The 24415-nt window shown below is 35.5% G+C and overlaps 1 protein-coding gene across 1 annotated transcript in view; it reads left to right on the top strand.

Moving 5' to 3' along the window:
- Positions 1–24415, top strand: part of HDX (highly divergent homeobox) — a 135619-nt gene that overhangs the window by 23963 nt on the left and 87241 nt on the right. Inside the window, exon 3 of the mRNA XM_003412703.4 lies at positions 7550–7603. Within this exon, the coding sequence (XP_003412751.1) occupies positions 7550–7603 (54 nt within the window). The remainder of the gene's footprint in view (positions 1–7549; positions 7604–24415) is intronic.

Below are 24415 nucleotides of genomic sequence, written 5' to 3'. Positions count from 1 at the left end.
GTTGGCTCCCCCTCCTCCTTAAATGTCTTGAAGTCTTCCATCCTTTGTGTGTGTTTTGGGGCACACCTTTAACATCATACAGTTTACAACTGTCTTTGCCTTCACTTCCAGCTTACTCAGGACCTCAGTGTCAGCCAGAGGTGAGATATCAGAGGTCATTCTTTGGTATGCACACAGGCCTGCACATTTGTTCAGCCTTCTAGATTCCCCAGGAAGGAGTCAGACCTTTTTAAAGCCCTCTATGGGTTGGTTTTATGGACATCTTGGGTTTTATGGACATCTAGTCAAAATTGACTCAGTGGCAATGGGTTTGGTTTTTGGTTTATTGACATTTCATCCCAAATGTCTTTCTTTTAATTTTTTCGCCAGGCTCTTATTTTTCCCAAGTGGACATGGTTCATGCAGCTGCCATATTAAAACAATTACCATTAATTTTTCTTAGCAAACTCTCTGGAAGTAGAGGTTTTCCCACGTAGTGACTTCTGAGTTAGGTCAAATAAAGCAACATTCTGTGAATGGGGCTCTTCTAAGGAGCTGAGAAATAGGTCAGGTAGTGACATTATTCTAGGGATGGGACTTTTTTAGTAGCTCCAAATCAGTTCTTTTCCCTCCAGTGATTGTTGTCGAGTCTGTTGGTTTTCAAGTCTACCATGGAACTGAAGAGTGGAGTATGGGTGTAGGTCAACTTACAGTACCACGAATCATGTTCTTATTGAAGTTCAGCAGTTTTTTCATGGGAAAAAAAAAAAGCTCCTCAGATTGTTTCAGGTCTTTGATTAACTTCAAGAACTATTAAAAGCTGCTTTTGACAATTTGTTTTCCAATGTTTTTATTGCTTTTTGGAGGAGTAGACTTACAGAAGTCCACACGCCGATGTTCTGGAAGTCTTGCATCAACTTCAATGCATCTTTGTCACGTGAAATTGCTAAACACACATATAGAAAATGCAATTTTCATACTCAAATATTTCTCTGCTCTCATTTAGAAGAGAAGTAATGTGGTTTTTTAAAAATTCTTTTCACGCTATTATCACTCTGGCATGATATTTGAATGAGTAACAATAGTATCTGAAGGTTTTGTAAGAACAGTTCCAGTGGTATGATGATTCTTTACTGAGTGCAAATGGAAGAATGTTCTAAGAGTTGACAACAGACATTAACTGTTTAGATCAAGGTATGTGAAGCTCTGCAAGGAAGTATGTGTGATTCTTCAGCCTGCAGTGTGTATTTTTGTTCTGCTAAAGGAAGAATGAAATTTTAAGTTTATGAGTAAAGATTGTATTATTAGGGCATTCATCAAGAATTTTTTGGCCAAAAACAAATCTGTTTCCAATTGCTGTTTGTTTTTTAAATCACAGAGTGACTGTATCAGCACATATAGTGTTAGTGCCACAAAGAACCAGAGTATTTGATTTCTTTTAAAAGTCTATTTTGAGTTCAACAAGGAGACATATGCAAAGCAAAGACATGGAGGTATGAATCACGGAAAGAACACTAGCCCAGCCCAACAAAGATGGCAATGTGCTAAGAGCTATATGTCTTTTGCTGTTGTTTTTGGAACTCATCTCCAAATACACATGTAATAAAATATTTCATTTCATATATATATTTAGAACCTAAAGCTAATATTTGACAATTCTTTTTCTGAAATTAGTGAAGAAATTTTTTTTTATGTTTGCTCAAATATCTGTCTTTTTTAATTTAGTGGGATTAAGATAATATTAAAAAAAAAAACATACTAAAGTGTATAATTTCAGGGCTTCCAGATTTGTAATTTTATATGCCCCAGTGCCTTTACCTGGAAACCCTGGTGGCATAGTGGTTAAGTGCTACGGCTGCTAACCAAAAGGTCGGCAGTTCGAATCCGCCAGGTGCTCCTTGGAAACTCTATGGGGCAGTTCTACTCTGTCCTACAGGGTCGCCATGAGTCGGAATTGACTCGATGGCACTGGGTTTGGTTTGGTTTTTTGTTTCAGTGCCTTTGTATCATAACATGACCATCAGCATATTAATTTATTTTATTGTTTAAATTCTCCCATTATTTTTAACAGCCAGTATCTCAAAAATCATTAAGGTGAAATCATGTTTTTTCTTTGTGTTGTACATGAGTTATTTTTTTCAATGTTGAAAGTTATCTGAGTTATTTTTATAATTTCATTTGAAACAGCTTAGAATTTCAATTTCCCAGTTCTTAATCTCATGTGGTTTATGAAATATTACATACTAAAAATAAATCCCCAAATAATATCTTGGTTATCAATGCCAAGAACGTTTCATGCTAACAATTTTTTAACACCAATTTCATATCACCGAATAGAAGAAAAATTTATATGCTAAAAAAACTGTGTTTGACCAAAGATTGAGTATCACAGCGTTTATTTGTAAAGGGAATCTAATTTCTGAAAGCTTGTCCAGGGACTTAATGGAGAGAAGAGGGGGAAAGCTTTTTTAAAACATCAGGACATCTTTTATTCTTTGTTGCAGAACACATTGTTCTCAACAGGCAAAAAACTTACTTCTTTCCCACCCCATGGGCTAATTTCTGAGATGTAATAGTCTCATAAATAATCTTTTCAATAATCTCTTGGTCTTTTATTGAGTTTCAATAAGTGATAAGCAGTGAATAATAAAGGCCTAATATTATTCAATCAATAAATCAATCAGCAAGTATTCATTAAGTGCCTACCACATGCTTAACAGTGTTCTCTGTGCTGTACACCTCATACATGCATTCTTGTCAGTGTACAATCATGTTTAGTATTGTGTCTATATAATGCATAATTAATATTTTAATACGCAATGTCTATTCAAAGCATAATTTTGCAGATTTTTAATTACATGAGAAAGAGAAGTGCTACAATTGGATTCTCAAACCTTAACTATACAGATGAGTCCAGCTAACATCCAAATATGTGTGTGACCTCCTTTAAGCTATCCACTCTTATCCATGAGAAGGAGATTTTCAACAGTGGAACTGCCTTGAGTTAACACTCAAAGTTATGACTCTCTATTAGCTTGAACAAGCCAACCACTTGGGGAGGCAGTTTTTTCATGGCCATAAAAAAAAAAAAAAACTATTCCAGTTATCTTGACAGTGTTTAGTTCTCGTCTGTCTCATGCCCATGATCTTTCTTTGGAAATCTGTTTTATATTTCTTTTCTCAATTCCTACTCCCCCTACCCTAGTTCCAAATGTGGATTACTTCTTACCCAAATTATTATAAACATTTCCTTACTTCTTCAATTCACTCTACACAAATAGGCAAGTTAATCATCCTAAAAATACAATTCTGAGGCTACAACTTCTCTGTTTAAGAATCTTCACTTGCTCCCCACTTTCTCCACAATTAGATATAATTGTATCTTGGCATTCATATCCATCCACAAAATGACTTCAACCTCCCCTTTTAGTTCTAGTTGAACTGACCATTCCCCCAACACACTCTACTGTTCTGTTCCACCGTGCTTGTGCCATTCTTTTTCCATGAAATACTCTCTTCTTCATTTTTGTCTATCAAAATTCTACCCAGCTTTTAAGGTACAGATGAGCTATCATTCTCCAAGTGAATGTACTTTTGCCATCTCTGAACTCCTATTGCACTTCATTTATTGTACCTTTCTTATAACACTTATCATAGATTTCTTTGTATTAAAATCTTTCATGTTCCTGTCTTATCTCTCCCTCTCAGACTTCCAGGAAATTATGTGTTACCCATCTTTTTATTTCCTGTAACACCTAAAACAGCACCTTGTACGAAAGAGATTACTGATAAATATTTGAACAGAATTCAAGCAAGTTACCTTGGGAGTTATATACACTTATTTCAATACTGTTCAATTTATCAAAAAATTTTTGAAAATCTTTTATACTTGCCTTAAAAGTCTGTGGGATTCTTTAAATGCTTTCAGTGGTCACAAATCTTCATTTGAGGGTAAACTTGATTTTGGAAAATAATCAGAATTCATTCTGAGCTACGCCTAGTGAATAATATGGATGATCAATCTTGGCTATCATATTTTCAGTTGAAAACAAAAGGAAAGTGAAGTAATGAGACAGAATCTCTGGGTGAATCACCAACTGAAAACTCAAAACCAAAGTTCCCAAATTATTTCAAAAAAGGAAACGTCATTGTAATGAGTTTATAACTTCTCAAGTTTTCTGCTTTGAAACGTACATTTTCTTTTTTTTAAAATTATAGTTTAGATGAAGGTTTACAGAGCAAACTAGCTTTTCATTAAACAATTAATGCACAAGTTGTTTTGTGACATCGGTTGCCAAACCCACAACATGTCAACACTCTTCTCTTCTTGACCTTGGGTTCCCCATTGCCAGTTTTCTTGCCCCCTTCTGCCTTTTCATCCTTGCCCCTGGGCTGGTGTGCCCTTTTAGTCTCATTTTGTTTTATGGGCCTGTCTAATCTTTGACTGAAGGGTGAACCTCAGGAGTGACTTCATTACTGAGCTAAAAGGCTGTCTGGAGGCCATACTCTCAGGTTTCTCCAGTCTCTGTCAGAGCAGTAAGTCTGGTCTTTTGTGCGTGTGAATTAGAATATTGTTCTACATTTTTCTCCAGCTCTGTCCGGGACCCTCTATTGTGATTCCTGTCAGAGCAGTCGGTGGTGGAAAAGGGGACCATCTAGTTGTACTGGACTCAGTCTTGTGGAGGCCGTGGTAGTTGTGGTTCATTAGTTCTTTGGACTAATCTTTCCCTCGTGTCTTTGGTTTTCTTCATTCTCCCTTGCTCCAGACAGGGTGAGGCCAGTGGACTATCTTAGATAGCTGCTCACAAGCCTTTAAATCCCCAAATCACAAAAGTAGAATATAGAACATTTTCTTTATAATCTATGTTATGCCAATTTAGCTAGATGTTTCTTGAGACCATGGTCCTCACAGCCTGAGCCCAGAAATTTGGTCCCTTAGGGAGTTTGGATGTGTCTATGGAGCTTCCATGACAAGTTGTATGCAGCACTCATTTGGATGTATAAATTCTGATATATTTGTTAAATCAGTCTTACCTCTTTAGAGATTCATTTTGTAGTTTTCCATATCAGGCTGCTGAAATTGTGGGTGGAAGTGAAATATCATTTAAATGAGAAATCTATTACTCTGCTCATTTGCAATACTGCATTTTATAGTTCTGGTGAGCGAGAAACCTTGTCATCAATATGGCACAAAGCAAAACTTCCCAATTTGGGGACACATATTTATACACTACTGTGATTCAAAAAAGTCTACAAATTCAGCTGTTCTGCCTGGGTGTTCATGAGTTTTACCAGAAACTAAAGGAACTGAAGAATAGATTTAAAATAAATAGTAAAGAATAGTTAATTATGGCATTTAAGTATCACACAACTGCTGCCACAGAATTATAAAACAAAAAAGTGAAACGTCGTTTCTTTCCAAATCACACAGAATTTATAATATTTGTATGCTAATGTGCTTACAGGAGTCTTCCATTTTCTTGGTTAAATACAATTGATTTAAAAAAGAAGCCACATTTTATATACTGAATATTTGTAATGCCAGTGTTTATGTATATTCAATTACCGTGTTTAATATAAGTATTATTTTTATTTTTTCATGTGTAACTTTCCAGTAGTTACTAGACTTTTTTTTTAAATTCATTTGGTTTTGCATGTTTTCTGTAGCAACTCTATACAGGCAGAATTATCCTCATTGATGGACGGGAGTGTGTGCACAAGTAATCCAAAACAGTTGGATATCTCTATCAATTTTTTTTCATGAGTACATTATGTGATTATTTAGCAGATTACCTCTTTTGCTGAGGCTAACAGTTTACTTAGTAACTATTATATCATACACCAAGTAGGTACTGATGGGAGCACAAGAAAATATATATTTTGAAGAATTTTTCAGAAGGAATTTCTTTATCATCATTTGCCATTAAAAAGAAAAAAAAGATCAGTTATTCACACCTTCCCAGGATCCCCCAGTATTCCAGTTAATTGCCATTTAACTGCAGTATGATTTTACCTTCAGTGAAAATATAAGTCAAATCCTTATACATATTATTTGGAGTTTACATGATTTTTAACCTAACCCAAGCATGTAGGTATATTTAGAGCTCAAAGTAAAATGGGAGATCTAGTTTCCAGAGACAGTAATAGTTTACGTGAAGTTTGAATAAAGATATTACTTTACTATTTATACTCTTTAACATTATTCCTTATTAGTAGAAATGATATTAATTCATCAGCTATCACTAAATATAAATTATCAAAAGCAGTAAATATTTGATTGAGTGCCACATTTCCACCACCACCAACAGAAGGTGATTTTACTTCTTGCCAGTCGTTCATGATATATGTGTTTGGAAGGGAAAGGGAGTTCATGAGGAGAGTTTACAGTACTCTCCAATCTAGATATATCTTAGATAAAGTTTTGATTAAGCCAGGCTAAATTTAACCTGAGCCACGGGTTTGTTTTTTTTTTTAACCTGAGCCACAGCTGGGATATAACCTCAGGACTACCTTGATCTTTGTAAACACTCCCCGAAATCCAACTGAAGCAGCACTTATTTCTACTAAATAGAGGCTATTATACTATTGAATGGGATTTTCTAGAAGTGCGTTGTTTCCTTTTCTGGTCTGAGTGGATGGGTAGATGAGAGTATCGAAAAATAATATATACTCAGCTACCATAGTACGCCTCTCCATTTGGGAAATTATTATAAAATATTTGATCAAATGTGTGTCTTATGTGCAAGAAATATCTTCTCAAGGTTACAACATTTGAAAAACTTTACTACCAACATCGAACACTAGGATGTGACTCAAATTAACAGATCCCAGATGTATTCTAATTAAAGAGGTTTGATAATGGTGATAATGGTGAAAGGGCCACACTTTCTCCCATTTTCACTCGTATATCATTTATGCAAATGAATCTTCCTTTAAATCAATGGACTTATTAAAATCTGCAATTCACCATTTCCTAAGAAAGGATGGAGGGCATAGTAAATAGACTCCTAACTAGGCCACAATTTGGAGAAACAAAATGTTTCAGCCAGACACACTATATGCCTAAAATTTTAATTAAGAATACACACGGATAAATAATTCAATTAGTGCTGATTTTACAAAGTAAATAGAAGTAATGTGTTTAAATAGTTTATAGCATACACCTTTCATTATGAAATCCTTTCTTGCTTTCTGTTGATGCCTTATCTAGAAAGACACCTATAGTGACTGTTGGGTAGTTCTTACAAGTTTTATTCCACAGAGGACTGTATTTTTATCATAATAATTTTATTGTCTATAGATATTCAAACCATGTGTCCAGGCCCCAACAATACCCTAGAAACCTTGAATTTCCAGGGAAACCTTGTACCACTTGTAACATTTTTCTATAGAGGAATTAAAATCAATTTTAAATCTGTTGGCTTCAATAAGGAAGCCGCTATGTCTACATGGGGAATATACTCTGAAAATAGATCTGTCTTGACATCTTATATGAACTCTTTGGTGTTGATCAACATTCCAAGTAGTGTCAATGCATACCTTACTGAGATTCCATTTGTTGTTTCCACAGATTTCAGGAAACCTTACTGTGCCTTGGATTACAGGGTGTTCTAGAAAAAGAGCAGTAAGTAATCTTTCATTTAAAGCAGAAAATGGGTTTCCCCTATGTTGTTAGTAGGAATGCCATTGAGAAAACTGTTATGATTTTGTAAAGTTGGCAAAACAGAACCTTATTAAGACTGCATTGTCTCAAGGGACATGTTTTGATGTCATAATATTTATAAAATAAGATAAGTTTAAATAAAATATAGCAATCAGCACACCATACAATCCTACAGCAAGTTTTTTTTTAAGTTTTAAAAAGCATTCAAAGGTAATTCACAAATTGTAATTTGTTTTACCTTTGATTAGCATCAGTTAATTTGATTATATAATTGAATCTTGATTTATACCAAAATACCCATCAGTATTAAATAATTTACCATAGTATTTCTTATTAGTGCATTTCAGTATGATGAAAAACTAATGTTTTGACCATCTTATTTTGTTCTTCTGACTTTCAGCTATAGCCGTTGTGATTTACATAATGTTAAAATAACAGAACTTCATAAAAATTGTGTTCTAAAAGAATATCATTCAGCTTGTCTTTGTAGAGCCCATAAATCTGCATTTTAACAAGCACCGTAGGAGATTTTGGTATAGTTGGTCCATAGATGGGAAACTATTAAAGGATTTTAAACATGAAAGAGACCTGAATGGACTTTTAGAAAGATAACTGAAGTTACTAGTATGGTGGGTAAGTTTGAGGATAATTAAACTGAAGCTAAGTTGACTGGAAAAATGGCATACACTCCTCCTTCCCTTGTCTTCTCCACAAAGTGCAACTATAAACTCTGTAAATAATGAAAAAGGCCACCAAAGCAGAACTATGGAAGGTGGAAAGAAGAAGGCAATGGGTTAGGGATTCCAAGCCTGGAGGAACAGCACAGAGGCATGACCTTATACTCCTCTTCTCAACAGAAGAAAGTGATGTAGGTCTGACACTTCCTGATCCCCAACCTAACAACAGTAGGCAACTTGGGTAGGCTCATTCCTCCCACAGATGGAATTGGAGTCCTACCAACAACATCAAATATGCCTGCCAACTCTGGCCAAGGAAATCAGTTGGGAGGCCCACTGGCAGTCAGTGGAAGTGCTCTCCTTCCTTGTTGGTCCTGAACTCCCCTTTCACACCTAAAGACACTGTGAAACAAAGCAGCAATGGCAAGGGAGATACCATCATAAAAAACAGCCTGGCCTGGGAATTCTGTCTCCCACCTAAAGAAATCAGGCAACTTGAAGCACTGGGAAGAGGGATCAAGCTACTAGAAGCACTCGGCCTGGGAAGCACTCTTCATTCCTGCAGACTAAAAAATCCATTCTGTTGTCACATGGAAATTAAACAACACACATGTAAATAATCCATGGGTCAAAGTGGAAGTCTCAAAAGAAATGAAAAATATATATAACTGAATGAAAAAGGAAATACAACATATCGAAACGTGGTATAGAGCTAAAGCAGTGCTGAGAGGGAATTGTGCAGCACTAAATGCTTTTTTTCAAATGCTCACATTAGACACGAGGAAAGGTTGCAACGCAATAATCTGTTTCTACTTGAAGAAAATAGAAAAAGAGAACAAACTAAACCCAAAGCAAGCCAAAGGAAATAAATTATAGGAGCATAAATCAATGAAATTTAAAATAGGAAAGAAATAGAGAAAAATGAAACAAAAATCTGATTCTTCAAAAACTTTTAATAAAATTGATAAACCTCTTGCAAATAAACTGAAGCGAGGAAAATAATTATAATACAATAATCTAAGCAAGAAATGATAACAATCTAAACTAAGGCAATAACTGATGGGCTAAAGAGGAGGAGAAGGAAGAAAATAGATATTAAGGAGATAAATGATATGACTTGAGAAGTGATTGGATGTGGAAGGTATGAATGAGTAGACAAAACCATAAGTGATTTTTAGTTTTTTACTCTGGTGTTTTTTTTGACTGGGTAGATGGAAGTGCCATTCACCAAGATAAAGAATAAAAGGAAAGGAATGAGTTTGGGAAAAGACTAATCATATTATGTAGTTGTCATCAGAGTTCCAGAGGGGGTGGAAAGATTGTTACAGTGAACTCTAATACTTGGGTGTTCAATACCACTTACATACATACACCTCTGTATTCCCACGTCTCTCCTTCTTTATCTCCAGTGGGGAGACCCTCCATCATTCATGATTTTTTTTCTATTGGTTTCTGTAACACAAATGATCGAAGATCACTGTCCTGGAGTAAATCTGGCACCCGTGTCTCTATTTCTCTTCATCTTATTTTTCTCAACTAACTTTCCCTAAAAACTTATTCCACTGAAATGAGCCCTGAGAATGAGAATGCTAAAAGTCAAGACAACTGCCATTCATTTATTCAATTCATATATGATCAGAGATTTTACCACTGTGCTGTGCAATACAGTATCCACTAATCATATGTGGCTAGGCTATTGAGCACGTGGAATGTGCCTAGTGCGAGTAGGGAACTGAATTTTTACATTTTATTTTGTTTATAAAATATAAATTTAAATTATTTTAAATTTACATTTAGTATCTGATACATGAGATGTCCACTCTAGCCAAGAGACAGTAACAGAGATAGGATTTGTGTTCCCACCTGAAACAACTCGTAAACTAACTAAATGTATAAAGCAACAGTTTTGAAGACATAGGCCATGAAGCATCTGTATTAGTTATTTATTGCTGCACAACAACTTACTACAGTCTTAGCAGCTTAAAACAACACACATTCATTATCTCATAGTTTCTGTGGTCGGGAGTCCAGGCCTGTCTTAGTTCTCTGCTTAGGGTCTCAAAAAGCTGCAATCACTCTCAGGTCCTAGGAGAGGATAGGGATTAGAGGACAGTGGCACCTTGGAGTCTCTTCACCACAGGCAGTGAAGGACAGCAATGCCAGAGCTTACTGCATCAGATTACTGCCCTGAGAAAGTTACCAGATTGTGATTCATGGAGGAGGGAGTCAGATGGAGCCTGAAAGGATCCCTTGAGTTGAGGAGATGGAGCTAAGAGACAGCTAGAGTTTGCAGGGCAGAGTACTAGAGAAGAGAAAACTGCACAAAGAAAGAACTCAGGCTGTCTGCAGAGCCCTCCCCCCCTTGAGTATTCAACTGAATACTGAGTACACACATATGTTGGGAAACCACTTAAGGTCAGGGAAAGAACCATGCAAGAAGATTAGAAGTAACAGATTAGAAGTAACTGCTCGTGTGGGGCCAAGAATAGTGTGTTTTCCCACAGACAGACTGGAAAATCTCATAATTCACAGGCCATTTTGTAGAGTATCCAAAAAGCTCATTCTTTAGTAGTGAGGAGCTGTTAGCCTTAGACTAAATACTGCTGTTATTCTGCCTAACAAATCTTAAAATCAAGTCCAAGAAGGATCAGACAGTTTCCAAATAATCTAATGACATCCCAGAACAAATGTCAGTAATATTTGTAGGCATACAAAAATACATATAATGCAGCAAAATAAAATTCACAAATGTCTGCTATCCAATCAAAAATTTACATAATGTAAAGGAGCAGGAAAATATGGTCTATGAGGAAAAGGAAAATAAGTTAAGTGAAAAGAACTCAGAACAGACACATATTTTAGAACTATCGGAAGAGGATACTAAAATAATTATTATAGTTGCATTCCAAATGCTTAAAAAGTGAAGTGGAGACATGGAAGATATAATAAAAGACCCAAATAGAACTTTCTACCAATGAAAATTACAATGTGTGAGATGAAAAGTACACAGAGTGAGATTAATGGGAGATTAGACATTGCAGAAGAAAAGACTAGTGAATTTGGAGACATAGCAATAGAAACTACCTAAAGTAAAGCATACCAAGAGAAAAGAACTTAAAAAAAATACATTAATAAGAAGTTGGACAACTTCAAGCAGAGTGATACACATGTAATTGAAGTCCCTGAAAGAGTAGGAAGGAGGTGGAAAAGATATTTTAAGAAATAATGGCTGAAAATTTTCCACATTTGATGAAAATTATAAACACACAGATCAAAGATGCTCAATGAAGCCCAAGTATAAGAACCGCAGAAAAGATTATGCAAAGGCACATCATAACCAAATTACTCAAAAACAGTGATAAAGTTAAAAATTAAAAGCAGCCAGAGGAAAAAAAATATATCTTATAAGCAGAGAAACAAAAATATGGATGGCATCAGATTTTCACTGGAAATAAGGCAAGCCGAAAGACAGTGGAGCAACATTTCTAAAGCACTGAAATAAACTCTGTCAACCAGAATTTTGAAACATCCCAGTTGGTATTCTGTCAATTCCTGGAGACTTGTTTTTCGTCAATGCCTTCAGCGTAGCTTCGATCTCTTCCTTCAGTACCATCGGTTCCTGATCATAAGCTACCTCCTGAAATGGTTGAACGTCAACCAATTCTTTTTGGTGTGGTGACTGTGTGTATTTCTTCCATATTCTTTTGAAGCTACCTGTCTTGTTTAATATTTTATCCATAGAATCCTTCAATATTGCAACTTGAGGTTTAAAATTTTTCTTCAGTTCTTTCAGCTTGAGAAATACCCACGCATTGCATTGGGCAAATCTGCTGCAAAAGACCTCTTTAAAGTGTTAAAAAGCAAAGACGTCACCTTGAAGACTAAGATGCACCTGACCCAAGCCATGGTGTTTTCACAATTGCCTCATATGCATGCAAAAGCTGTACAATGAATAAGGAAAGCCAAAGAAGGATTGATACCTTCGAATTATCCTGTTGGAGAAGAATATTGAATATACCATGCACTGCTAAAAGAATGAACAGATCTGTCTTGGAAGAAATACAGCCAGAATTCTCCTTAGAAACAAGGATGATGAGACTACTTCTCACATACTTTGGACATGTCATCAGGGGGGATCAGTCCCTGGAGAAGGACATTGTGCTTGGTAAAGTAGAGGGTCAGTGAAAAAGAGGAATACCCTCAACGAGATGGATTGACACAGTGGCTGCAACATTGGGCTCAAGCATAACAATTGTGAGGATGGCTCAGGACTGGGCAGTGTTTTGCTCTGTTGTACATAGGGTCGCTATGAGTCAGAATTGACTCAATGGCACCTAACAGCAGCAACAGCCAGAATTTTATACCCATCTAAAATACCTTTTAAAGTTCACCATGAAATAAACACCTTTTTAGACATACATCAACTAAAATATAAATCTTAAGCAGGCCCACACTATTAGAAATGTTAAAGGACATCCTTCCGGAAAAAGGAATATGATACTAAAGGGAAATTTGGATCTACACAAAGGAGTGAATAGCACTGGAAATGATAAGTACATGGTTAAATACATATGATTTTTTCCTCTTTATTTATATCTCTTTGAAAGATAATTGGCAATTTCTTGTTCCCATTGCTGTCGAGTTGATTACAACTCATAGCAACTCTATAGGACAGAGTAGAACTACCCATAGGGTTTCCAAGGCTGTAATCTTTAGAGAAGCAGACTGCCACATCTTTCTCCCATGGAATGGCTGCTGGGTTCAAACTGCCTACTTTTCTGTTAGCAGCCAAGCACTTAACCACTACATAACTTGTTTTGATAGTTTAAATAACAATGATGACAATGTAATGTGGGGTTTATAATATAACTAACAGTAAAATGAATGGCAACAATAGCATAAAGACTGGGAGGGGAGAAAAGGAAGTATACTGTTATAAACGGAAAACGGAACCAAACCCAGTGCCGTAGAGTCGATTTCAACTCATAGATATACTGTTATAAAGCTCTTAAAGTATACATGAATCTGGCTTGAATTTCTGGCAACTCCCTGAACTGACTTGATGGCATCTAACAACAAACAGTTCATGAAGTGGTGTATCATGTGAAGGTAAACTATAATAAGCTAATGATGTATAATATAAACCCTAAAGCAGTTGTTCTCATATAGACACTATTTTGCCTTCTAAGGATATTTGGCTATGTCTAGAGACTTTTCTTTGTCACAACTGGGGTATGCTACTGGCATGTAGTGTCAAATTTTGGGATACTACTAAACATTCTTCAACGCACAGGGCAGAACCCCACAACAAAGAATTACCCAGTCCAAAATGTCAACAGTGCTGCTGTTGAAAAACCTTACTCTGAATCAGTGACTACGATAATGAAACAGACTTATTACTAATAAGCCAAAAAAGTAGATAAAAGGGAATAATAAAAGCATATATTACATTTTTTTGCTGAATTTGATTCCATTGTATGTTGTATCATATGAATTCCATTTATAAAAATAATTTTAAAATATTCAATTAATATTAAGAAAAGGCAGATAAAAAGGTAAAGAGAACAAACAACAGATGGGACAAATAGAAAACAAATAGCAAGATGATATATTTAAACCTACCCATGTCAGTAATCACATTAAATGTACATGATCTAAACAATTCAATTAAATGGCATAAATTGTCAGACTGGATAAAAATTACAACCCAGCTGTTGCTGCCTACAAGAAACACACTTTAAATATAAATGCATAGATAGATAAAATATAAAAAAGATGAGAAATATATAACAAGCTAATACTAATCAAAAGAAAGTTGGAGTGGCTATATTGATACCAGACAGTGGACTTCAGAGCAAAGAATATAAACAGGGATAAATAAGGTCATTTTTTAATGATAAATGGGTCAATCCATCAAGAGAATATAACAGTCCTAAACATTTTTGCACCTAATAATAGGGATTCAAGATATCTGAAGCTAAACTTACAGAACTTGAAAAAGAAAAGATCAATAAAATTGGTAACTCTGTAGCCTGACCAGGACAAAAAAAGTGAGAAGACACAAATTACCGATATTGGAAATGAGAGAGGTCACATAATTATAGATTCTACAGATACTAAAAGGATAATAAGGGAATAATATTAACAACTCTATGGCAATAAATTCAACAACTTAGATGAAATGGACAACTCTGTGAAAGGCACAAAGCAAAAAAGCTCTCAAAAGAAAAAATAGATAACTGCAATAGCTTATATGTATTGAATAAATTAAAGTTAAAAACCTTCCCATACACACACACACACAGGCAATACAGACACACACACACACACACACACACTTTCACTAGTGAATTCTACAAAACATTTAAGGAATAAATCATACCAATTTTACACAAACTATTCCATAAAATCGAAGAGAAAATGGACTTCCCAACTGATTCTATGAAGCCAGCATTATACTGATAACCAAACCAGAGAAAGATATTACAAGAAAACAGCAGACTGTTATCTCATGAATACTGATGCAAAATCCTAAACAAAATTTGAACAAGTCAAGTCCAGTTGAATTTATCCCAGGAATATAAGGTTGGTTTAACATTTGAAAGTCAATTTAATCCCCAATACTTGCAACTAAAAAGAAAAACCACATGATTATTTCAATAGACACAGAAGGAGCATTTCACAAAATCCAACACCCAAACACTCAGCAAACTAGGTATAGAAGGGAATTCCTTCAATTTAATCAATGTATGAAAACCTACAGGTAACAACATACTTAGTGGTGAAAAATGTGGTATATCCACACAACAGAATAAAATTCAGCAAAAAAATGAAATTAACTACTGGAAGAATTAGATGGTGCCCGGCTACCACTGATCACTGCCCTGACAGGGAACACAACAGAGAGTCCCTGATGTAGCAGGAGAACAGTGGAATACAGATGTCAAATTCTTGTAAAAATACCAGGGTTAATGGTCTGACTGAGACTAGAGGGACCCTGAGGGTCATGGTCCCCAGACCCTTTGTTAGCCAAAGATTGGAACCATTCCCAAAGCCAACTCTACAGACAGGAACTGGACTGCACTGTAAGATAGACAATGATACTGGTGATGAGTGGGCTTCTTGGCTCAAGTGAACACTTGAGTCTATGTGGGCAACTCCTGTCTGGTGGTGAGATGAGAAGAAAGATGGGGACAGGAGCTGGTTGAATGGGCACAAGGAATACAGGGTGGAGAGGAGGAATGTGCAGTCTCATTAGGAGGAGAGCAGCTGGGAGTGTATAGCAAGGCGTGTATAACTTTTTGTATGGCAGACTGACTTGATTTGTAAACTTTCACCTAAAGCACAATAAATAAATAAATAAGAACATTGAGTGTACAAAGTATGAATTTAGGAAAATTGGAGATTTTCAAAACTGAAATGGAATGCATAAACATAGGTATCCTAGGCATTAGTGAGCTGAAATGGACTGGTATTGACCATTTTGAGTCAAACAATCATAAGGCCTGCTATGCCGAGACTGATAAATTGAAAAGGAATGGCATCACGTTAGTTTTCAAAAAGAACATTTCAAGATATATCCTGAAGTGTAACACTGTCAGTGATAGGATAATATCAATACACCTACAAGGAAGACCAGTTAGTACAATGATTATTCAAATTTACACACCAACTGCTAAGGCCAAAGATGAAGAAATTGAAGATTTTTACCAACTTTTGTAGTCTGAAATTGATCAAACATGCAATCAGGAGGCATTGATAACTACTGGTGATTGGCATGTGAAAGTTGGAAACAAAGAAGTAGGTTTGGTAGCTGGAAAATATAGCCTTGGCGATAGAATTTGGCAGGATCAATGACCTCTTCATTACAAATACCTTTGTTCAACAACATAAACAGTGATTATATGTGGCACTCAACAGATGGAACACACAAGAATCAAATTGACTACATCTGTGGAAAGAGACAATAAAAAAAAAATCGTCAGTCAGAACAAGGCCAAAATAGGCCGTCAATTGCTCATGTACAAGTTGAACTTGAAATCGAAGAAAATTAGAACGAGTCCACGAGAGCCAAAGTACTACCTTGAGTGTATCCCATCTGAATTTAGAGACCACCTCCAGAAAAGAGCTGACACATTGAACACTAATGACTGTAAGACCAGACAAGTTGTGGAATGACATCAAGGACATCGTACATGAAGAAAGCAAGAGGTCATTAAAAAGACAGGAAATTAAGAAAAGACCAAAATGGATGTCAGAAGAGACTCTGAAAGTTGCTCTTGAACATAGAGCAGCTAAAGCAAAAGGAAGAAATGATGATGAGCTGAACAGAAGATTTCAAAGGGCGGCTTGAGAAGACAAAGCAAAGTATTATAATGACATGTGCAAAGACCTGGAGATAGGAAACAAAAAGGGAAGAACATTACTAGGCACTCCTCAGTTTGAAAGAATTGAAGAAAAATTTCAAGCCTCAATTTGCAATATTGAAGGATTCTACATGGAAAATGCTAAAAGACACAAGAACCATCAAAAGAAAAATAAAAATCAAAAGAAGATGGAAGGAATATGCAGAGCCACTGTACCAAAAAGAATTGGTCGACATTCAATGATTTCAAGAGGTAGCGTATGGTCAAGAACCAATGGCACTGATGGAAGAGGTCCAAGCTGCATTGAAAGCACTGGCAAAAAACAAAGCTCCAGGAATTGACAGAATACCAATTGAGATGTTTCAACAAATGGATGCAGTACTGGAAGTGTCCACTCATCTATGCCTAGAAATGTGGAAGACAGCTGCCTCGACAACCAACTGGAAAGATCCATATTTGTACCTGTTTCAAAGAAAGATGATACAACAAAATGTGGAAATTATTGAACAGTATCATTAATATTATCAATAAGTAAAATTTTGCTGAAGATCGTTCAAAAGCAGTTATAGCAGTACATCAACGGGGGACTGCCAAAAATTCAAGCCAGATTCAGAAGAGGCTATGGAATGAGAGACCTCGTCGCTGATGACAGAAGGATCTTGGCCGAAAGCAGAAAATACCAGAAAGATGTTTACCTGTGTTTTACTGAGTATGCTAAGGCATTCGACTGTGTGGATCATAACAAATTATGGATAACATTGAGAAGGATGGGAATCCCAAAACCCTTAATTGTGCTCAAGAAGAACCTGTACATAGACTAACAGGCAGCCATTCAAACAGAAGAGGATACTGGGTGGTTTTAAGTCAGGAAAGGTGTGTGTCAGGGTTTTATCCTTTCACCCTACTTATTCAGTCTGTATGCTGAGCAAATAATCTGAGAAATTGGACTACATGAAGAAGAATGTGGCTTCGGGATTGGAGCAAGACTCATTAATAACCTGCGATACGCTGTTGAAACAAGTTTGCTTGCCGAAAAGTGAAGAGGACTTGAAGCACTTACTGATGAAGACCAAAGACCACAGACTTCAGTATGGATTACACCTCAACATTAAAAAAAAAAAAAAAAAGCCTCACAACAGGACCAATAAGCAACATCATGATAAATGGAGAAAATACTGAAGTTGTAAAGGATTTCATTTTACTTGAGTCCACAGTCAACACCCATGAAAGCAGCAGCGAATAAACCAAAAGACACATTGAATTGAGCAAATTGGCTGCAAAAGATCTCTTTAAAGTGTTAAAAAGCGCAGATGTCACTTTAAGGACTAGGGTGCACTTGACCCAAGCTATGGTGCTTTCAGTCACCTCGTATGCATGGGAAAGCTGGACAATGAATAAGGAAGACCAAAAAAGAATCGATGCCTTTGAATTATGGTTTTAGTGAAGAATATTGAACATACCACGGACTGCCAGTAGAATCCATAGGTTTGTTTTGGAACAAGTACAACCAGAATGCTCATTAGAAGCGAGAGTGGAGAGGCTTCATCTCACATATTTTAGACATGTTATCAGGAGGGATCAGTCCCTGGATAGGGACATCATTCTTAGTAGTGTGTGTGAAAAAGAGGAAGACCCTCAATGAGATGGATTGACAGTGGCTGCAACAATGGGCTCAGGCATAACAATGATTTTGAAGGTGGTGCAGGACTGGGCAATGTTTCGTTCTGCTGTATATAGGGTTGCTATGAGTCAGAACCAACTTGAACGGCACCTAACAACAGCAATAATAGATTTACATCATTTCAAGATGTCCAGAAAACCCAGTGAAGAGCTAATAGCACTGCACTGTTTTGAATTTGGAATAAGATTTAAACCCACCAAAATACAATGAGTTCTCTTCAGGAAAAGAACAATAAGATGGTGTCATATGAACTAATCATTACCCTAATTCTTTGAACTTATAATTTTCTTTAAAAAATCATAATAGAAATATTGTTGGGAAGTCAGCTGTTAAATAATCTTACAAAATTTTAGTTTGAGTGCTTGTTCTTACTTAGTTACATATGAAATAAATTTTTATATGAATTTGACATACAGGAAGGGAAACTTCTCCATTGCGACCATAAATTCAAAGACTTAAAACTGTAAATCTCCCATGATAATACAATAGTGCAAGAGAGAATTATTTAGTGGTCCATTGTTTCATCTACTTTGTTATTAATTTTGGTATAATTGCCTCATATCTTGAACATATAAAACTGGAGCACTGTTAATATTTTAAGAATACCTATGTTTGGAGATATAATTGTATATTAGAATATGTATATAGCTTATGTATATATATATTGTGTGTCTCTTTATTCATATCTTCACTCAAATTTTACCTCTTTTGAGAGAAGTTTTCCCTTAGCATCCTATCTAAAGAACTCCTCTCTAACCAAAATCACACTTTAGTCTATTGTCATATTTTATTTTCTTCATAGCACATAATGTTAGCTAAAAATACCATGTTTTTCTGTTTACTTGTTTCGTTTTTGTTTTTTGTCACAAGTAAGCTCCATGAGAATACAGACTTTAAACATCATGGCTACCATCTATTGATCAGTAAATATTTGTTAAATGAGTTGTATTTGTTTTAAGTAGTCGTATGTCATATGCTGGACTCAGACTAGATAGAGCCTGAAGTTGTTTAAAATTAATCACTTAGGCAGGGTGATTTGAACATTGGATTTAAAGGATTCATAGGGACATGGAATTCATGTATTTATATATGGTCTGTGGTTAATACTGTGGTCTTTGTAATCAGGCAAATCTGAATTTAAATCCATGCCCCACCGCTTTCTATCTGTGTAAACTTAAGAAAATTACTTAACTTCTCTGAACCTCTATTTCCAAATCTGTAAAAATCCAAATAATATTATCCACACAAGGTTATTTTGAGGATTAAATGAAATAACGTATTTGAAAGTGCTCACTAATGGTATATGTTGTTGTTTAATTTACTTTTTAGATTTGCTAATCAATATTTTTTGGATTAGAGTCCAATTTATTAAAAAAAGATAATAGTTGAAGTTTCTAATCCACTTGTTGCCAAGAAAAGAAAAAAAATAGATCCTTAGATTAATAGCTTTCCTCTAATACTTTTTTTGGTAAAAATATAAAGCCTGTCAGGCTCTTAAATCACAGTTGAAAAGGAAATCAATATGAGAACAGCATAAATCAAGTAGCCAACCACTAAGTCATTAAAATGACTGGGGAAGTGACAGGGCAGTACCATTTGCAACAACTGAGCACCTAAACATGGTGGATTCAAACTACTGACCTTTTGGTTAGCAGCCAGAGCTGTTAACCACTGTGCCATCAGGGCTCCATGTATATAAATAAGGACTTTTTTTTTAAATAGATAAACCAATGGAACGACTGTGTGCTTCATTCTCTGACTATTTAGTTTCCCTTCTGTATTGAGAAAATAGGAGGCCTGGTGGTATAGTAGTTAAGCACTACAGCTGCTAATCGAAGGGTCGGCGGTTCGAATCCACCAGCCTCCTTAGAAATCCTGTGGGGAAAAAGTCATCTATATACCTTTTTTTTTTGCCATGAAGTAATAATTAAATTCCCTTGATGTTTTTTTATTCTCTCTACTTCATCCACCTAACCTTTAAAATATTCTACTCAAATAAAAGTAACTAACTTGAGAAACTTCGTGGATAAATGTAGTTAAAAGTATAAATATTTGCATGACACCTCCTACTTTCTCCTTTTCATGTGATTTTCTCTACAACTCTATCCCTATCTAGTTTCTGTAGACTGAGAATGCAATAGATGATAATTCACTTTAATAAGATTTCCATATTTGCTCATTCATTACATTATCCGTTCAACAAATATTTATTTTGGAGCTCTTGCTAGGTTCCAGGCAACGATCTAGACATTAGGATCTGTCAGGAACCAAAAAGACAAAGCCCTAGTGGGGGCTCACTTTTTAGTCATGGCAAATAGACAATCAACAATTAATATAATAAGCAAATAAACTATATGGTATATTAGAATGTCAAATGCTATGAAGAAAAAAGAAATCAGAGTAAGGGGGATCACAAGTGTGAAGTGGTGGCAGGGGGGCAGCTTGCCATATGAAATAGGCCTTGTTACAGTGAAAGAAGAGTGTTTATTATTTTCAACTTCTGAACATTGATATTTCACCACTTAATGAGTCAAAAGGCTGTTTTCCCCGTTTGCAATTTCAGCAATGCTACTGATGAATTCCCTGTGTTAGCGCTATGAAATCCATGGATTTAAAAAAAATACAGTGTATTGACTTGTAAATGAATTATTTAATACTTATATATCGGAGTTTGCTGTGGTAATAGAATTTTTTTTTAGGTATATTGCCTTCCTCTGTGATATTTAATATATAAGTAATTCAGTTTGGTTCCTATATTCTTGTATAGCATTTGTATAGTGTTTCTTTTTTTTATATTCGTCTCCTGCTGTAGCAGCCACTGTGATTCCTCATTTCCTATGAAATATAATACAAAATTATTTTGGTATAGAGCTCACTGTTTCCTGTTCCACCTTGCCCGTTTAAATGTATTTTCTAATGGAAGTTGTTGCCTCCTTTTGTCACCTTTATATCATGTTCTCTGGCTTCCTCACCTTCACTTTCACTGTTCTCATGCTGTCTCTTATCTCTCTTTATGCAAATCTTATTCATACCTCAAGGCTCATATCACAGTCCTTCCAGATGACTGGCACATTGCTCTCTTTCCATGTGGAATTCCATAGCATTTACTGTTTGTGCCACATATTTCCGCCTTTTGTTCCGTTCAGACTTCAAGTCATTTTCTGTTTATTTATCCTGTCTTTTCAGCAAATTCCTTGAGTACAGGAATCTCCTCTTCTGTCACCTACAATACTTAATGCAGTTCTGAATCTTTATCTGTAAATATACTGAGCTGAATTGAATTAACACTTTATTATATTACCATATTCTCTATTTGAGGACCTTAGATCAGCTGTTTTGATTTCATTGATCAATTACTGGACAAAAATCAATATGATGATTCTTCAAAAACTGAGTGGCTATCAATTTGTTGAATCATATGATATGTTAATACCCTGTAAACCTGACACAGCTATGATATTAGGAAAACAGTGTGCCGTAGGTACAACAGTAATCACAGGAGCTCTGTATGTTTTAACAACATGAGTGTGTACCTGGTGAAACAGCTATCTTCTGTTGAGTGAGTGTCATTTAAAACTTCTGTGAAAATTTAATAATCATGTTTTCATGAGAAATATTTGGAAATTTCTACCTATATATGCATTTGTTTACTTTTTTTCTAATTTTGATGAAATTTAAATTTCTCTTAAAGAGCTTAGTTTACAGAGTGTTGCATATAGTTGTTGAAGGACATTGGTTATCTGGCTATTTATTCCAGTAGAATGTCATTTAGTTTGTTTCCTAAATTGACATTGTCTGTACTTTTTAGTTTAATGCTAGGCTTTTGGAATACTGGAATTTCTGTACTAAGTTTTTCGGTGTCCAGTACATTGCAGTATATTCACATTAGTAAAAACTATGGTTAGAACTGACTGAATGAGCACACTAATTTCAGTGTACTTAGAAATTGAAACCTCTATTTCCAACACTGATTCTGCTTTGTTATTTGTTAAAATATGGAGTAGGGACACAGGTTGTAATCTTCTGGGGGTTATATAGCTCTCAAAGAATAATTTTCGAATATATTCCCTTGTTTTTTTTTTTTTTCTCTTCCTTTCTTTTTAAAAATCGGGAGTCTCAATGCCAGCAAAGAAATTTTACTTTTTATTTTTTTTTAGGGTGACATAGGCATTCCGTTTAGCCCTTATTTTTTATATATCAATGTCTCCAAATTTGCTTATATTTAGTTTGCTTGATGCTTCAAAGGCAAAGTTACTGAATAGTTTGACCCAGAGTCTAGCAAACGCTAAGGTGATTGACAAACATACGTTAGTGCTTTTGATTTTTCCCAAAGTTTTTTTTACTGGAGCAAATAGTTCTAGAGTTTTAAAAATATTTTCTAAACCAGCATAAACTTTAACATAAATACATTCTTGAGCTCAAAAATAAAATTAATAATTTTAATTTTTAAGGTTCTTCTGAAAAAACAAATGTAAAGTTCATGCAAAGGTAATTCTATGAAGTGCCAGTGTCCTTAGTGTGAGAATTACATGGGATTTTTGATTGTGTATGTTTTAGGTTAAAATGCTGTTTATCTATTAGAATGGCTAAAATCTGAAAAAGAATAACAATTCCTGCACTGTATGGAATCACTTTACTAAAAAAAGCAATTTGGCTTTTTGGTCCTGGTTCCAAAGCCCCACCCAGTAATTGACCTTTACGGGGATTGACTAGAGGTCCTTCCTGGTGACTGATAAAACCCCTAGAACATGGAGCTTCCTGATTGACAAGAGCCAGGAAAAAAACGTGTCCTTTGGACATTAGGGTCCTGCACTATGACTCTCCCAGACCAAGTAAACCTGAGACAGTGACAGAGGCAGTGGCTGTGACGTTATATCACCAGAAGAAGTGGAGACAACAAAGAGACCCAGACAAGCAGACCCAGATGGTGGCAGCAGAATGTAAAGGCCTAACCCCAGTGGAGAGCTGAGATGAGTGACCAATAGCTGAGCATGCCAAATGTTGTCATTGAGTTTCCTGTTTGAAAGTTTCTTGATGGGTGAGAATGGACATCGGTTTTCAAGGAGGGTAAGCGAGTCCCCTTTGATACATAAGTGAGTCTCCTTTTAGACATTCAGACCCCATACTGGGACCCCTCCCAAACTTTGCCTTTTGTGTATCTTCATTTCTGTTTATATCCTTCTCTGTTATTAAAGTTGTTATTGCAGTTATGTTGTTTCCAGGAATTATCTGAGATGGTTCCAATGAATTATAGAACTCAATAGAGAAAGAATGCCATGGGAGAATGACTGATGTCATAAATGGTGGAGAACTTGGAGAACGGGGGTATATTTGAATTCTCCCTCATAGGAACAAGTTTGGTGTTGATTCTTATGGTCAGTGTTGTCCTTTGCGTTTGTGTTCAAGAAAGTCCTCCTATTACACTACCTCAAGTCAGGTGATCAAGATTCACATCAACAGTGATGTCACATTGATCATATTTACCATTAATAAGATGTGATAAAAAATGGCACTTTACTTCTGTTGTCTTTCTCCACTAAACCTATAACCCCACTGTAATCATGAGAAAAACATCAGAAAAATTCCAATAGAAGAACATTCTACAATATACCTGACCAGTACTCCTGAAAACTGTCAAGGTCATCAAAAACAAGGAAAGCCTGAGAAACTGTTACAGCCAAGATAGGCCTAAGGAGACACAAATACTAAATAGTGTCCTAGAACTGAAAAAGGACATTAGGTTAAAAACTAAGAAAATGTGAATAGACTATGGGTTTTGCTTTAATAATAATGTATCAATATTGGTTCATTAATTGTAATAAATGTATCACACCAATAAGATATGAATAGTAGAGAAAAACTGGGTGTGTATATGGAAACTGACTGTCCAATCTTTGCAAACTTTCTGTAAATCTAAATCTATTCTAAAAATAAAACTTTTATTTTAAAAACAACTATACAAATAGATTAGTGTTCACTTTACTAAATTCATTGTGTTCCCAAATATGGTACTAATAATATGAATAATAGAAAGACTATCTAGCATATA

This window comes from Loxodonta africana, chromosome X, assembly GCF_030014295.1.
Source record: "Loxodonta africana isolate mLoxAfr1 chromosome X, mLoxAfr1.hap2, whole genome shotgun sequence".
Taxonomy (NCBI): domain Eukaryota; kingdom Metazoa; phylum Chordata; class Mammalia; order Proboscidea; family Elephantidae; genus Loxodonta; species Loxodonta africana.
This window is presented reverse-complemented; position numbering and strand designations above follow the sequence as displayed.